Source organism: Hyla sarda, unplaced genomic scaffold, assembly GCF_029499605.1.
Source record: "Hyla sarda isolate aHylSar1 unplaced genomic scaffold, aHylSar1.hap1 scaffold_3414, whole genome shotgun sequence".
Lineage (NCBI taxonomy): Eukaryota > Metazoa > Chordata > Amphibia > Anura > Hylidae > Hyla > Hyla sarda.
The window spans coordinates 1-16,890 of record NW_026610169.1 but is presented as its reverse complement, the minus strand read 5'-3'; the positions used below and the strand labels follow the sequence as shown (position 1 = coordinate 16,890).

Here is a 16,890-nt window from a genome sequence, read left to right as displayed (position 1 = left end):
GGGGAAACTCTGCTGCCTACACCCACTGTGGGGGAACTCTACTGTATACACCAACTGTGGGGGAACTCTGCTGTCTACACCCACTGTGGGGGAACTCTGCTGCCTACACCCACTGTGGGGGAACTCTGCTGTCTACACCCACTGTGGGGGAACTTTGCTGTCTACACCCACTAAGGGGGAACTCTGCTGCCTACACCTACTGTGGGGGAACTATGCTGCCTATACCTACTGGGGGGGAAGCCTGCTGCCTACACCTATGGTGGGGGGATCCTGCTGCCTACACCTACTGTAGGGGGGGGGACTCTAACTCTGCTGTCTGCACCTACTGGGGGGGGGGGACTCTAAATCTGCTGCCTACACCTACTGGGGGGGGGGGGAGAGGAAAGGGAAAAACTCTGCTGCCTACACCTACTGTGGGGGGAATCTTGATGCCTACACCTACTGTAGGGGGTTCCTGCGGCCTACACCTACTGGGGGTGACCCACCTGCCTATGCCTACTGTGGGGGGACCCTGCTGCCTACACCTACTGTGGGGGTAACCTGATGTCTACAACTACTGTAGAGAGACCCTGCTGCCTACACCTATTGTGGGGGAACTCTGCTGCCTACACCTACTGTGGGGAACTCTGTTGCCTATATCCACTGTGGGGGAACTCTGCTGTCTACACCCACTATGGGGGAACTCTGATACCTACACCCACTATGGGGGAACTCTGCTGCCAACACTTACTATGGGGGAACTCTGCTGCCTACACCTAATGTGAGGGAACTCTGCTGCCTACACCTAATGTGAGGGACTATCTACTATGTTCCTGCCTAGCTAATATGGGGGACCAACTACCAAACTAATAGGAGGGCTACCTACTACCAACATAGGGGGTTTTCTTGGGTCCCCTCCCGAGACTAGACTATGGATGCATCACTGGGTGGAGGGGGTGCTGGCTACCTACTTGACTAACTCTCTGGCTACCTAACTTTGTATCTGCATGACTAAATACTTACCTACCTACATACCTGGATGCCTAACTATCTACCTACATATCTTGCTACCTACCTACATACCTGGCCTTCATACATGGCTGCCTAACTACCTAGCTAGCAACCTACCTACCTGGCTAGTCACCTACCTACATATTTGGCTTCCTGATCTACCTACTAAGTTAACTATTTACCTGACTACCCACCTACCTGCCATTTTACTGTGCAGGACACCAAGGAGGGGATTATTACAGTTTGTGGGCTTATAGATGGAAAGATTGTGTAGAGGAGAGGACGGCACTGGAAAAATGGCTAACATGTTTGTCCTGCAGATGTTAAGAGATGGACATGGCCGTCTGATCCGGACGGAGATAAAAAGGAAAGAGGACGCCGCTGATCAGAAAAGACGTAATTGTGAGTCCCAAAATGTAACTGTAATCACTTATATGGTATACACATCCTGTGTACAGCTGATATCTACCGCCATATGGTCCTGTATATAATCACTTATATTGTATACAGATCCTGTATAGTATACTGGTCTGTGTATAGTGGTATTATTCAGTACAGTATGGCGGTGTCATCCAATTATTGTGTGGTGGTATATATTTACTCCTTGTATATTGGTATTATTGGTCATGTAAAATTATTGTACTTAACTTAAAGTGTTTCTTAAATATATATTTTACTTTAGTTTATGTGTAGGGCAAGTAGAGGGATTTGGGTAGAATAGGGGCAGAAGTGTGACCAGCAACAGAGCATCGCAGGGGGCCCTTACTTTTTTTGGTCCGGGGGCCCTGAATGTTGTCAGTCCGCCCCTGTCTATAACCTGATGCCTGTAGATTGAACTGGATTTTCAGTGACAGGTTCCCTTTAAAACTTTTATCTTGGCTACAGTTGTGTAATGATATTTTTGCCTGCACTATTTTTTTTATTTAATCTTATTTTAATACGGGATGATCCAATAATTGTTACCAATGTAAAACAGAATAGACCACTATGCAAGTCCATGCAGTACCAGGGTGCCTCCAGCTGTTGCAAAACTACAACTACCAGCATGCTCGGACAGCCGAAGGCTGTCCGGGCATGCTGGGAGTTGTAGTTTTGCAACAGCTGGAAGCATTTGGCTGTTCGAGCATGTTGGTTGTTGTAGTTTTGCAACAGCTGGAGGCATTCAGCTGTCCGAGCATGCTGGTAGTTGTAGTTTTGCAACAGCTGGAGGCACCCTGGTTGGGAAGCACTGATGCTGTGTATTGAGTGCATAGACAGTCAGATCAGGGGCACCAGGTGATGGCGCTGTTCTAGTGACCCTGGTCCCCGCTGCGCATGCCTGTCACACACGAGGCGGAGGTGGTGGGAGGACCCGGGTTGTCTGCATCTTGAGCGGAGAAGTTGGCGCCAAGCTTGGGGAGTGGGGGACCGGCGAAGGCGGGAGAGGAGAGCACAGTTCCCGGTCATGGTAAGTGCAGGCCGGGCTGCTGTCTCTGGGATCAATAGGCCGGCTAAATCCGCACAGTGTGACCGGGGCCTAACCCTGCGTTCAGATGACTGTCTCAGCGGCATGTGATGATCTGCTGCACGGAGATCGGTAGTGCTCTTAGTAAACGGTATAACCGCGCTCTGACACTACTGCCAGGCCTAGTGCGCATTATGGCGTAGTCATTTAGTGGTCGTCTTACTGTGGGCACGCTGGGACTTGTAGTTCCATGCCTCCCGCATGCTCACAGTGAATGCTGGGTAATAGAGCTCGCGGCTGACATCACTGTCACTTATTTTGCCGCGACTGACAACTGCGCCAGCGCTCTAAGCCACGCTCATTGGCGGAGGAGCGGTGACCACGTGATGGCAGATGTAAACAGTTTTTTTTTTTCTTCCCCTTAAGAAAACTTTATTAACACCTCTTTGTTTCCAGTGCAATACATAACAATGGTAACTACTAATAACAGCACTTCTTTCTAGCTAATGTCTTCTTAGTATACAGTTACAGTTTCCCTTGCTTGTTCAAGGGTTCTTGAAAAGCTGGGTGACAGCCGCTATGACTGCCATGAAATGCCTCACCATAGTTGTCATGCATCTTTCCTAGTTTTGTGGCAATGAGGGATGTGTTGTTCTGTAGGTGGGGAGTGGATGTGCGAACGGACGTGATGTGTGGTGTTGGTCATATATAAGTTGCAAGTAGAAGTGGGTGTTGCAACGTATGGCAAATAAAAATTTTAACATGGTTTTACCACAAATTGGCGCGGTCTGGCAACGCATTTTGGCCGTGTGTACTAGGCCACTGACACAAATGAAGGTCCTAGCCCAACTGTGGGTCCAGAGCAGTGGTCTCCAAACTGTGGACCTCCTAGATGTTGCAAAACTACAACTCTCAGCATGCCCCGGTCAGCTGGTAGCTTAACCCCTTAACAACGCAGGACTTAAATGTACGTCCTGGTGAGGTGGTACTTAATGCACCAGGACGTACATTTACGTCCTATACATAACCACGAGCATTGGAGCGATGCTCGGGTCATGCGCGTCAGGTCCTGGCTGCTGATAGCAGCCAGGCACCTGCCAGTAATGGCCGACATCCGCGATCGCGATCCGCAATGTCTGCCATTAACCCCTTAGATGCCGTGATCAGTACAGATCACGGCATCTGTAGCGCTGCGGTCACTGAAATGGATGACCGGATCGCCTGCACCGCTGCCGCGGCGATCCGATCATCCAGAACGGCAGATGAAGGTCCCCTCCTCTGCCTCTGCTGCCTTCCACAGGTCTTCTGCTCTGGTCTGAGATCGAGCAGACCTGAGCAGAAGATGACTGATAACACTGATCAGTGCTATGTCCTATTCATAGCACTGAACAGTATTGGCAATCTATGGGGACATAAAAAGTGTAAAAAAAAAAAAAAAAAAAAAAAAAAAAAAAAAAAAAAAATTTTTTTTTAAATAAACATATTTAGTATCGCTGCGTGCGTGAATATCCGAACTATTAAAATATAATGTTAATGATACCGTACGGTGAACATAAAAAAATAAAAAAAAAGTCAAAAATTGCTGCTTTTTTATAACATTTTATTCCCCAAAATATTGATAAGTTTTATATATGAAATATGGTATCAATAAAAAGTACAGATCATGGCGCAAAAAAATGTGCCCTTATACAGAAAACGAAAAAGTTATAGGTCTTCAAAATAGAGGGATTTTAAACTTACTAATTTGGTTAAAAAGTTTGCGATTTTTTTGTTATTTTTTTTTTAGCGCAACAGTAATAGAAAAGTATGTAATCATGGGTATCATTTTAAAGGAGTAGTCCTGCGCGCACTTTTATTTTATCCGGTCCGCTTAAAAAAAAAAAGAAAACAAACTTTCTCTTGCCTGCCTACTTGCCCCCGGTGCTCCGGTACAGGTGTCCCCCGGGCTGTATTCTTCTTACTTCCTGTTAGCCCGGCACGTCACACGGAGCTTCAGCCTAACACCGGCCGCAGCGATGTCCCGCCTCGGCTGAAGCTCCGTGTGACTAACAGAAAGTAAGAAGCAAACAGCCCGACCCAGGCAGGCAGGAGAAAGTTCTTTTTTTTTTTTGCAGCCTGGACGGGAAAAAAATAAGAAAAGTGCGCACCGGACTACTCCTTTAATTGTATTGACCCAAAAAATAAAGAATATATGTCATTTTTACCGTATATTGTACGGCGAGAAAACGAAACCTTCCAAAATTAGCAAAATTGCGGTTTTCTTTTTAATTTCCCCACACAAATAGTGTTTTTTGGTTGCGCCATACATTTTATGGTAAAGTGAGTGATGTCATTACAAAGGACAACTGGTTGTGCAAAAAACAAGCCCTCGTACTAGTCTGTGGATGAAAATATAAAAGAGTTATGATTTTTTGAAGGCGAGGAGGAAAAAACGTAAAAATAAAATTGTCTTGAGTCCTTAAGGCCAAAAGGGACTGAGTCCTTAAGGGTTTAAAGGAAAATTGTCAGCTTTCTCCCCCCGCACTAACCAGCGGTACTGGCTGGTAGTGCGGGGGACGGTGATCAGTTTGAGCCTTACTGTGCCCAGATCCGCCGCGCCATTCGACCGTAATCTTTTATTTTCGGTATATTCAAATGAGGTGCTAACTGGCACTCTGACATCAGTGCCGGGCCGCAGCGCCGCCCAGCTCATCAAAATTCCTCCCCTCTCTCTTCATTAAAGAGCGGGGAGAGGCAGAGGGAGGGGAGAAATTTTGATGAGCTGGGCGGCGCTGCGGCCCGGCACTGATGTCAGAGTGCCAGTTAGCACCTCATTTGAATATACCGAAAATAAAAGATTAAGGCCGAATGGCGTGGCGGATCTGGGCACAGTAAGGCTCAAACTGATCAGCGTCCCCCGCACTACCAGCCAATACCGCTGGTTAGTGCGGGGGGAGAAAGCTGACAGTTTTCCTCTTAAAGGAGATCTCTGGCAAAAATAAACTTATCCCCTATCCACAGGATACACGTGCTCAATTTATTTCTATGGGAGCACCAAAAAGACCCGAGTACAGCTTTTGGGCACCATCAGCGCATCCATAGAAATGAATGGGGTGCGTGCTGTCAACCGGTAGACTACATGCGTTCCTCACTGAGAGCGCTACTTATTCCCTATCCTGTGTATAGGGGGTGAGTTAATTTTTGCCGGAGTACTCCTTAAATACGGATAAAACATGAATTAAAAAAACAAACAACCAAAAATGCCAAAACAGCCTTTTTGAGTTGCTAGTAACTCCTCACTTGTAGACATTACATTGGCTGTATGCAGAGTACAACTAAATGCCAGGGTTTTGCAACACTTCAGGGCATGCTGGGAGCTGTAGTTGTCACAGATGGGGGATTGCTGCTCTGCAGGCCTTACTTTGACTGGGATGTAACACAGTTTCTGGCATGTAATAGTGTTACAGGTTATAGTCACATTTTAAAGTACAATAATATTACAGGTTATAGTTACAATGTTCTGGTGCATAATATAATTACAGGTTATAGTCACTAGAGTCTGGAGAAGGATCATTTAGCCAGGGATTTATTTTGACATCCATATTTGGAGCCAGGAAGAAATTTTGCACATGTATACAAAATATGCTTTATAAAAACTAAAAAAGGGACCAATTTCCCAGTGGCCTATAAAAACATAAAGAATAAAACTTTTATCCTATATTTACAAACCCCATAAATATATTAAAATCCCATTCTTATGCATTTTGTTGGGAGTTTATTAGTGTGGCAGTTTCTAATAAAAGTAAAACCAAAAAGCTTTTTTAAACAGATTTTGTATTGATTTATATGTATTTTTTTTTATTTATATGCATTATTTTGATTTCAGTAGGCTAGGATCTATTTGTTGCAATATATTTAGGAAGGAATTTTTCCTCCCTAAATTAGGCTTCTATATCATGGGATTGTATTGTCTTCCTCTGGGTCAACACTATAGGGTCTTTCTACCCTTAAACTATGGGGGAATTTTATCAAAACCTGCGAAGCGCAAGAGTGGTGCAGTTGTCCATAGAGGAAAAGTGGTGCAGTTGAATGAAACGAAATAAGAAATCTGGCATGTGAGAAAGAAAAACCAGCGCACTCACCGCAACAGGTGAACTTGAACGTCTTGTATCTTTATTGAAGATCATCCACAACGTGGCCTCTCTGGCCAGACACAGATACAGGCATGCGGGGGGACAATACAGAGACCCTCTCGGGCTAGCGGGTCCACCTCACGCTCTCACGCGCTTCACAGGCCCCTACTCGCGTGAGAGCGCAAGGCGGACCCGCTAGTCCGAGAGCGTCTCTGTTTGCATTGTCCCCCCGCACGCCTGTACCTGTGTCTGGCCAGAGAGGCCACGTTGTGGATGATCTTCAATAAAGGTACAAGAAGTTCAAGTTCACCTGTTGCGGTGAGTGCGCTGGTTTTTCTTTCTCATGTGCTGCATTTGATGTCCTGATTCTTTCAACCGGCTGGCACCCCACATGAACTATTACACACAGGACAGACTGTCTTTGAAGTTACCGCTGTAATCTTCCTAGAGGGTCTGACACACCACGATATAGCAGCTGTGCCCAACCACTCTTTATTTGGATTGCTCGAAATAAGAAATCTGATTGGTTGCTATGGGCAACTGCACCACTCTTGCACTTCGCAGGTTTTGATATAATTCCCCCATAGTTTGTAAGGGTAGAAAGACCCTATAGTGTTGATTCAGAGGAAGACAATACAATCCCATGATATAGAAGCCTCATTTAGGGAGGAAAAATTCCTTCCTAAATATATTGCAACAAATAGATCCTAGCCTACTGGAAAATCAAAACAATGCATATAAATAAAAAAATGCATATAAATCAATACAAAATCTGTTTAAAAAAGCTTATTGGTTTTACTTTTATTAGAAACTGCCACACTAATAAACTCCCAACAAAATGCATAGGAATGGGATTTTAATATATTTACCGTATATACTAGAGTATAAGCCGAGGCCCCCAATTTTACCCCAAAAACCCAGGAAGTTATTGACTCGACTATCCCCCCATGTAATCATCCAGACCCCCGTCATCACCCCCCCCCCCCCTTCATCATCACTGCCTGTCAATCCCTTCATCAGTGGTCTTCATCCTGCGGACCTCCAGATGTTGCAAAACTACAACTCCCAGCATGCCCGGGCATGCTGGGTGTTGTAGTTTTGAAAACTCTGGAGGTCCGCAGGTTGAAGACCACTGCAGCCTTCGTCATCATACAGCCCCCTCCCCCCCTTTTGTACTCACCTCCCCTCGGCGGAAAGTTAGGGTGAGCTGGTCCAGGCCATCTAAGCTGCAGGGACCGTCCGGTGGGGATGGTTAGTCGTTCCGGGCTGTCCATTTTCACCGGGGGGGGGCCTCTTCTCCGCGCTTCGGCCCCGGACTAGTGACGTTGCCTTGACGACGACGCACAGGGACATTGCGCATGAACGTCCCTGTGCGTCGTCGTCAAGGCAACATCACCACTCCGGGGCCGGTCCCGAAGCGAGGAGAAGAGGCCCGCCCCCCGGTGAAAATGGACAGCCCAGAATGACTATCCCTCCCCACCGGACAGTCCCTGCAGCATAGATGGCCCGAACCAGCTCACCCTAACTTCCCGCCGAGGGGAGGAGAGTACAAAACAAAAAGGGGGGGGGGGCTGGATGACGACGAAGGCCGCAGTGGTCTTCAACCTGCGGACCTCCAGAGGTTTCAAAACTACAACACCCAGCATACCCGGGCAGTCGATGGCTGTCCGGGCTTGCTGGGAGTTGTAGTTTTGCAACATCTGGAGGTCCGCAGGTTGAAGACCACTGATGAAGGGATTGACAGGCGGAGAGTTCACTAGAGTATAAGCCGAGGGGGGCGTTTTCAGCACAAAAAATTGTATATATTGCTTATACTCGAGTATATACGGTATGGGGTTTGGGTATGGGTATATACGGTATGGGGTATGGGGTTTGTTAATTTTTTGTTCCATTCAACTGCACCACTTTTCCTCTACCCAGGTTTTGATAAATCTCCCCATTTTAACTATATCTGTTGCAGTAGTGAGTGTGTTTTTCTTTATTTACAATTATTTCTTTCTTTTGTCTTTGTTGAAGGATATTCGGAAGTTTTTTGGTGTCACCCCAGTTGCCAAAAAATCAACAAATGAGAAGGATAAAAAAGAGAATATCAAAAGTCCTCATGGAGGTCCCACACGCAAGAAGTCAAATGACAAAAAGGTGAGTGGTATCTTCTTTAAAGGAGAAGTCTCATACGGAAAACTACTTATGGGATAGGGGATAAGTTTTAGATTGCGGGGGGTCCGACCGCTGGGACCCCCCACGATCTCCTGTACGGGGCCCAGGCTCTCCCCGGGAAAGCAGCATCATGACCCCCGCCCCCTCCATATATCTGTGTATATGTGTTGGTAAATTTCCCAACGTATATGTAAAATTATCCATAGTCTGACCTTTTGAACCATTAGTTTGTTAGGTTAAAAATATCTTTGGTGACCTCAGTGTTTGGGTATCTATAGTCTACTCCCCATATTTATGCTGCTGGACACCGTGTGACATATATAAAGACGCTTTTAAGAGGGTTTAATGGGGAGGATAAATTTTACATTTAAAAGTGCTCAAGTTAACAGCCTATAATAACATGTACTCAATGGTGGCAGTCCCTTCTGCCAGTGGGGATTCTTCTCCATCCCGAGACCAAGGAAATGCCCACTCAGTCATTTGGCTGCACAGGTGATCTGTCTTTAGCATTAATTGGCTGAGTGGGCATTTTCTTTATGTCGGCACAGAGATGAGAAAGTGTCTGAATTAGGGAACGACCGATTATCGGTCACGATAATCACGATTTTGGGCATTATCGGCATCGGCAATCACCTCACGATAATGCCCCGCCCCCTGCACCGCGAACGCCCCCACCGACCCGCCGCACCGTCCCCCCACCGACCCACCGACCCGCCCTGGCCCCATTGCCTCCCCCATCCCCGGTTTTATAATTACCTGTTCCCGGGGCCCGGGATCAACACTACTTCTGGCTCCTGCTGCGTCCTGCGTTACGCTGTGCGCAATGACGAGTGACGTGACGCGACATCACCGTCAGTGCGCACAGTGACAGCTCAGGAGGACGCCACCGGAGCCAGATGTAGAGTGGACCCCGGGAACAGGTAATTATAAAACCGGGGATGGGGGAGGCAATGGGGCTGGGGCGGTGTGGGGGGTGGGGGTGCGGCACGGTGCGGAGCGGTGCGGTGGCGGTGATAAGACTCAGGACCCCTGGACAGGCAGGGGGAGAGAAGCGGGTGGCGGCGGCAGTCTATGGCACCGCAAAAGCCGCTGCAGTTCATTGATTTAATCAATGATCTGCAGCGGTGTGGGGGGGGGGGGAAATCGGTATAAGTTATCGGCTATCGGCCCTAACCTCCACAGAATATCGGTATCGGCCCTAAAAAAATGATATTGGTCGATCCCTAGTCTCAATGGGCGTAAATGGCAGGTTGATACAGTTTGCCACATATTGCCTTCATATTGACACACTAGGCAGTTTTTAGATGTAAAATGTATCCTCTGGAATACCCCATAAGTTAACCGCAGTCAGATATGAATGAATAACATCCACAATAAAGTGATTGATATTTGCAGGAATTCACAAGAACTAAATGTAATGTTGGGTGCATCTAATGCTGTATGATTTATACATTTGTCATTGTGTAATCCTTTTCAGTTAAAAAGTCCAGTCAGTGATGAGGAGCTGAAGAAGAAGCAGCTGAGTAACAAGAAGAAGAGGATCATCTATGATTCAGGTTTCCCTGTTTTCTTTCATTGAGGCTAGGAACACACATTACGTAAAAAAATATGCCAAAGGCAGAAGGGGATCCAGCTGGAATTGCAAATATAAAGGAAGGTGTTATACTTCAGCTGGATCTACAACATGTGTTTCTACTCTAAGGCTTGGTTTCCACACGGGTTTTTTTTTGTGTAAACTGCCGCTGCAGTTTTTGACTCAAGGCCAGAAGTGTTTTCAAAGGAAATATAAAAGTGTGTATTTTTCTCCTTCCTGCTGGATCCACTTCTCACTTTGGCTCAAAAACTGCAGTGACAGCTTTCCAAAAAAAATAAATAAAAAAATAATTAAAAAAAACCACAGAAAAATAATCTGTGTGGAAACCTACCCTAAGGGCTCGTTCACATTGGCGGTTCCACAGCCTATTTTACGCTGCGGATCCGCCGACGATGGACCCCTAAAGTGTGCCCCCAGATGTGCCTGCTCGGAGCGGCAGTCTGCTGCTACGGGCTGATGCACTGTTGCGATGTGCGAGTCGCCGCACGCATGTACAGTGTACTCGCACACATCGTGGCCGCTCCCTCTGCTCGCTGAGGTAGGCCGGGAGCAGCCGCGATGTGTGAGAGTATACTGCGCATGCGCGTGGTGACACGCACGTCGCAGTGTGTCTGCTCATAGCGGCCGATTGTTGCTCTGAGCAGGCACATCTGAGGCACACTCTAGGGGTCCGTTGTCGGCAGATCCGAACGAGCCCTAAAGGAGTTTTTTGCCCTCTTTGCTCTGTTCCCTGCACATCTTTATTTCCACACCGGTGTTATAACCCAGTGGTTGATTCATGTGAGAAGGCTTGGCTAGTCATGGACTTCTCTGATGGCATGAAAGGCTTTTCATTTCAAGTGACTTTGGCTGGTCCACTGGCATGACATTTCCGGTGAATTAAAATAGTGAGAAATTCTAAAAGAAAATATTGTCATGTTTATTATTTTTGCCCTGTTGGGCTCATCTAAAAGCATTTTTACCATCCTGATCAATGTAAATGTGGACCCATATATTGATTTGGGAAAGGCCATGAGAATGAAACTATACAGCTTTGATAGTTGGGATCACAACAAAAAATAGGAAATGATGTGAACATGTTAATACAATTATTATACATATATGTGTGTATATATATATATATATATATATATATATATATATATATATATATATATATATATATATATAGTGATCCCTCAACTTACAATGGCCTCAAGATACAATCGTTTCAACATACAATGGTCTTTTCCGGACCATCGGAAGTTGAAACCAGACTCAACATACAATGTACAGACAATCCAGATCTGTGAAACGTGTCAATGGCTGGAAGAACCGACCAATCAAAATGGACATTCACTGGTAAAACCCCTGTATTACTGAAGCGTATGCACTGACTGGTGTCTGGTAGCGCCCCCTACAGTACAGGGAGGTATTACATGTTCTGTACACTTTAGCTGTCCCAGGGTTAGCTGCTCCTTTGGACACCAGGTGAAGGCGACTCCATTACTTTTTTAGGACATTGCGTGTACTGTACAGGACCCCGAAGAAGCTCCTGTCCTCTACATAGACCAGTGTTTCCCAAGCAGGGTGCCCCCAGCTGTTGCAAAACTACAACTCCCAGCATGCCCGGACAGCCTTTGGCTGTCCGGGCATGCTGGGAGTTGTAGTTTTGCAACAGCTGGAGGCTCCCTGCTTGGGAAACACCGACATAGACAGTGATTTACAGCTCCCAGCAGATCTTTCTTACTTTTATATGTAAGGACTTGCTTTATCTATATTAGTTTTCTACTTAGTTTTCTTTAATTCTCACTTTTTCCTATTTTTGGATGACATTTTGGTGCCATTAGAACCAATTACCAGGTTTCCATAGAGTTCTGGTCTCAACATACGATGGTTTCAACATACAAGGGTTATCCCAGAACCAATTAATATTGTAACTTGAGGGACCACTGTATATATATATGTGTGTGTGTGTCTGTATTTTCATTACATTTTTTGCATTTTCTTCAGACTCAGAAGAAGACACGCCACCAGTAAAAAAATCAAAAAGGCCCCAGGAAATATCGCCACCGATTTCAAAGCCGCTAAAGGTTAAGAAACCTGACCCTGTTGACTTTGTCTCAGATACAGGTATGTGGGTAGTAACATATAGATGAATGTTTATCACAGGCCTTCAGAAGAATAGGACAGCAGCAATTTGTTCTCTGCATTGCCAATCAATGTATCTTGTTGTGGTACCAGTAGTATAAATATGGTTAAAAAACAAACAAACCACAAGTCAAGATGCCAAGCACAGGAAATGTGGTGGAAAATGAACGTCTTTACACTGTATTCCCCCCCCCCCCCCCACACCATTCAGCTGTTCTCATTGTAAACTTGTGGTGACTTTGCAGTTATGGTTAAGACAGGATAATTGTGAAGGTGTCCTACATCAGGTCCACAGATGTTCTTTTATTTTACAGTGCAGCTAAATCTATATGTTCTGTTATGCATAGTACATCGCCTGAAGAAAGTGCATAGCTATAAGTGGTGCAGAAGTGGACGCCGCTCTTAGGCCTTGGTCCTTTCTAGCAGTCTTTCTGCTACAGAAGACACATTATATGATATTTCTAGAACAATGTTTTCCAAACAGTATATCTCCAGCTGACGCAAAACTACAACTTCCAGCATGCTTGGACATGCTGGGAGTTGTAGTTTTGCAATAGCTGGAGGCACACTGTTTGGAAAACATTGTTCTAGAATATTGCTGACCTACAAATCCATTTGTTTTTTTATTTCGTGAATACCTTTGTCTCTACAATACCATCTATTCCAGGCAACCAGCACTATCAGATAGGAGGGGAGGGGGCTGTTTGAATAGCATTGACGACAGTGGTTCTGGATAAGCAATGTGTATTCATTAACATTATCTGGATTGCATTCAGTTCATTACGCTTGGGTATCTTTGTTGCATTTCATGCCAAACAAAAAGCAGAATGATATCCTTTGTACATTGCTGAGTAAATTTGATAAGCTCTTTATTTTATGGTGCTTCTCAGTGCAGTAGAATTGCAGGTGGTAGAGGGGAAGATGGAATACTGAGTGCAAGCGTGGCTTAAAGAAAACGGTCACCCTAATCACCCACACTAAATCCAATACACAGGGTTATAGTGTGGGTGACCAGGAGTGCAAAGAGGGGTCACTTACCAAATTCCATCCAGTGGCTCCTGTGATATTGCCCCACTAAAGTCCCGTTCTCAATTCGGTTACCAGGAGGGGGGGCCCCGATAGCTGTCCGCCCCCTGCTTCTTTCTGCCTCTATTAGTATATTAGGCAGGAGCACAAGCGCGGTAAATTTACAGACAGCTCTCACGTCATAGTGACGTTGAGAGCTCTTGCCAGAACGCTCTGCTACAGCGCTCATGTGACATGCGACTCGCGTCACTAGGAAGTGAGAGCTGTTTGTAAACTTACCTGTTAACTTGTGCTCCTGCCTCAATACTAATACTAATAGAGGCAGATTGTTTCAGAAGGCAGAAAGAAGCAGGGGGCGGACAACCACCGAATTGAGAACGGGACTTTCGGCGGGCAATATGACAGGAGCCACTGGATGGAATTTGGCAAGTGACCCCTCTTTGCACTCCTGGTCACCCACACTATAACCATGTTTATTGGGTTTAGTGTGGGTGATCAGGGTGACAGTTTTCCTTTAAGCATTGACTTAAAGGAGTACTCTAGTGCAGAGTATTCCTGCTCCGTTCTGCCCGGGCTACAAAATAAATGAAAATGAACCATCACTCACCTCCCTGGGTTCCCGCGGAGCGCCACTACAGCTGTTCGGTCCTCCGGTGCATCTCCTTCTTACTTCCGGGTGTAACAAAGCGTCACATGGCGCTCAGCCTATCGCCGGCCGAGGCTGAACATCGCGGCGGCCGGCGATAGGCTGAGCGCCATGTGACGCTTCGTTACACCCGGAAGTATGAAGGAGATGAACCGGAGGACCGAACAGCTGTAGTGGCGCTCTGCGGGAACCCAGGGAGGTGAGTGATGGTTCATTTTCATTTATTTTGCAGCCCGGGCAGAACGGAGCAGGAATACTCTTCACTAGAGTACTCCTTTTAAGGGGGAAAGGCTTCATTCTATTTCTCCTTCACTGCGTCTGCTATGTTATGTGTGTCTTGTGCTTGTGGGATCAGTACACACAGTATGCACCACTGTCATCATAAAGTATCGTGTGTGTTCATAAACTAGTGAGTTTTCGAAGACCTTTTTATTGAGCAATATTTGATTGGTGGGTTGCCAATTCCTATTGAAGTGAATGAGAGCTGAACAATCAGTAACCCAGCACAGGCACTACACAATGGAGCGGTCTGCTTTCTGCTACGTTCACGGTGTGATGTACATGCCGTGGCTTTATTGGTGGGGCATGCTGGGAGTTAGATCACTGCCGATCTAATATTGATGGCATATCTTTAGGCTAGACCATCAGTTTTGTAAGGCTAAGGGTATGTTCACACTGAGGAATTGGAGAGGAATTTCCACGAGTAATCTGCTCGCTTTTTCCTCTCCAAATCATTCATCAGTGAAATCTCCATAGAGCTGTGCAGAATTTCTGCCCCTCAGTTCACACTGAGGAATTTCCTCAAGCCGAATTCTGACGAGGAAGTCTGTTCCGCTTTAAGAAAGAATATGTTCTTTCTTTCAGGCGGAATCAGCGTCGTTCTCCCATAGAGATCAATGTTTATATATTTTTTTCAGTCAGAAGCATTTCCATGCGGAATTGGCGTGGAATTTCAGCTTGAAAAAAAATTTAAAAATGTTATGAATAGAAATACTTGATACTCCTCCTCCGCATGAAACCTGCGTTTCCGCGCGGAATTCCGAAATCTCTGTGAGTTCTTGTGGAAAAGTAACAATATTTTGAGGCAGAAAATTTCTGCTTGATTTCCGCCCCAATTCCTCAGTGTGCCTAAATGATCTACTTTTTTAAACGTTGGTTAGTTTTTACCGCTTCTGTTAATCACATATGTGACCTAACCTTCAGCTGTGCTCTGTCCTTGGTTATTATTTACACTGGCTACATATTTGTGCTTTTAGATAATGACCTTAGGATAACAGTCAGTGATCACTCCTGTAGTGGGTTCTTTGGATTGTTTTTTGCTTTTTTTTTGCTGCTGTTTACTCGGGGTTACTAGTTGTAGGTGATGATATGGTGTATTTTACTGCTAAAGCAGAGGGTAGATTTTTTTGTAGATGCTTCTTTATAGCTCAGGTTTCTTCCTGTATTGAGATAAGGCAATGTTCTCACAGTGAAAATTTCAATGGGATTCTGCTGCACCATTTATTTGACGGAATTTCTGCCCCGGAAATCCAGATTTTGGCATCTGAGAAAACAATGCACCTGTTCAATGTTCCTACGATTCTGCTCAGTAATGCATTGCCGTCTATGGAGACTGCATTTCCGAGCAGTCCTGGCATCGCCACCTGTGTCTTCCGGGAGGACATTCAACACCTTTTATTCCATGTGCAGCCTTCATGGCCACTATGACACGCAGTGTCTGAGGTGGCTTTTTGATACATTAATTCACATTACCTGTAGCCTTATTCGGTCCTTTTGCTGGTCCAATGAGATCAGCCATTGGGAATTTTGTTACTATTTTGTATTATGACTTGCGACTCTCTAAGTTGGTTCTCCTGAGGACGCCTCTGTGTATATGTTATTTCACATCAGGGGCAGAAACGTGACTTGAGAACACCAGCTTTTGATAAGGGTGGAGAGAAAAAAGGTCCCCCTACTGTTATTTGTTTCTTACCCTTTTAAGTTGCATGCTTGTGAATCTCTTATTATTTCTGGCTTTCAGCCTGTTTTCAGTTAAAACACTACTATGTTGGCTGAGGCAATTCTTAGGGATACACCCATGGTCATATCACCAATGCTAATTTACTATCTGACCATTTTGGTCTGAAATGTGATATACTTGTATATTTTAGGTGATGGGAAGTCACGTTTTATCTGTTTTTTTGTGGTGGCTTTTGATTGAAAACCAATTAAATGTTAAGTTTTATGGCACCTCTATTTTTCTTTTTGATAATTTTTATACATTGCATTATTTTGTATGTGATCATGTGATGTTACCCAGGCAGACACCACATAAGACCAGGAGTATAAGAGACTTTTATAGCTCGATGATCCTAATTTTACATGGCCAGACAGAGACCGTTTTTTTAATCTGACTTTAAACGGTGTTATTGATCTATTTGACCCCTCTCCCTGACCAATGTCTGGTTTGTCTGTACTATAATCACCATTGTGCCTTTAGGATATGGCCGTACCAGCTTACACAACAATCTCTCATATACCGTTTAAAGGTTTACATTGCAAATGGCTACTAACATTTGTGTGTTTTACAAGGAATTCCCGTTAAAGTCTGTTTGCTTGTATTGTTCTTCCTGGATACGTCAGGTTTCCATCTCTTTGTTGTAGGTGATAGTATATGCATATTTACCTAGACTGCTGTAACAGGAAGATTTTATTTGTTCATTACTCGGTGGGCTGCTTTTAATGTATTGACATTATTTTATTATTGTAGTCTGTGCTTCAGCTCTTATGTCTGCTCAGTGCAGTGTAATGA

The 16,890-nt window shown here is 45.2% G+C and overlaps 1 protein-coding gene across 1 annotated transcript; it reads left to right on the top strand.

The window, feature by feature from the left end:
* Positions 1-2,314: 2,314 nt before the first annotated feature.
* Positions 2,315-12,409, top strand: LOC130330901 (replication factor C subunit 1-like; the record flags this gene model as incomplete). The annotated part of the gene is made up of 4 exons (XM_056553618.1): positions 2,315-2,437; positions 8,563-8,685; positions 10,181-10,259; positions 12,290-12,409. Coding segments are annotated over exons 1-4 (325 nt in total), but the record flags the coding sequence as incomplete, so codon positions are not given.
* Between the last annotated feature and the right edge of the window lie 4,481 nt (positions 12,410-16,890).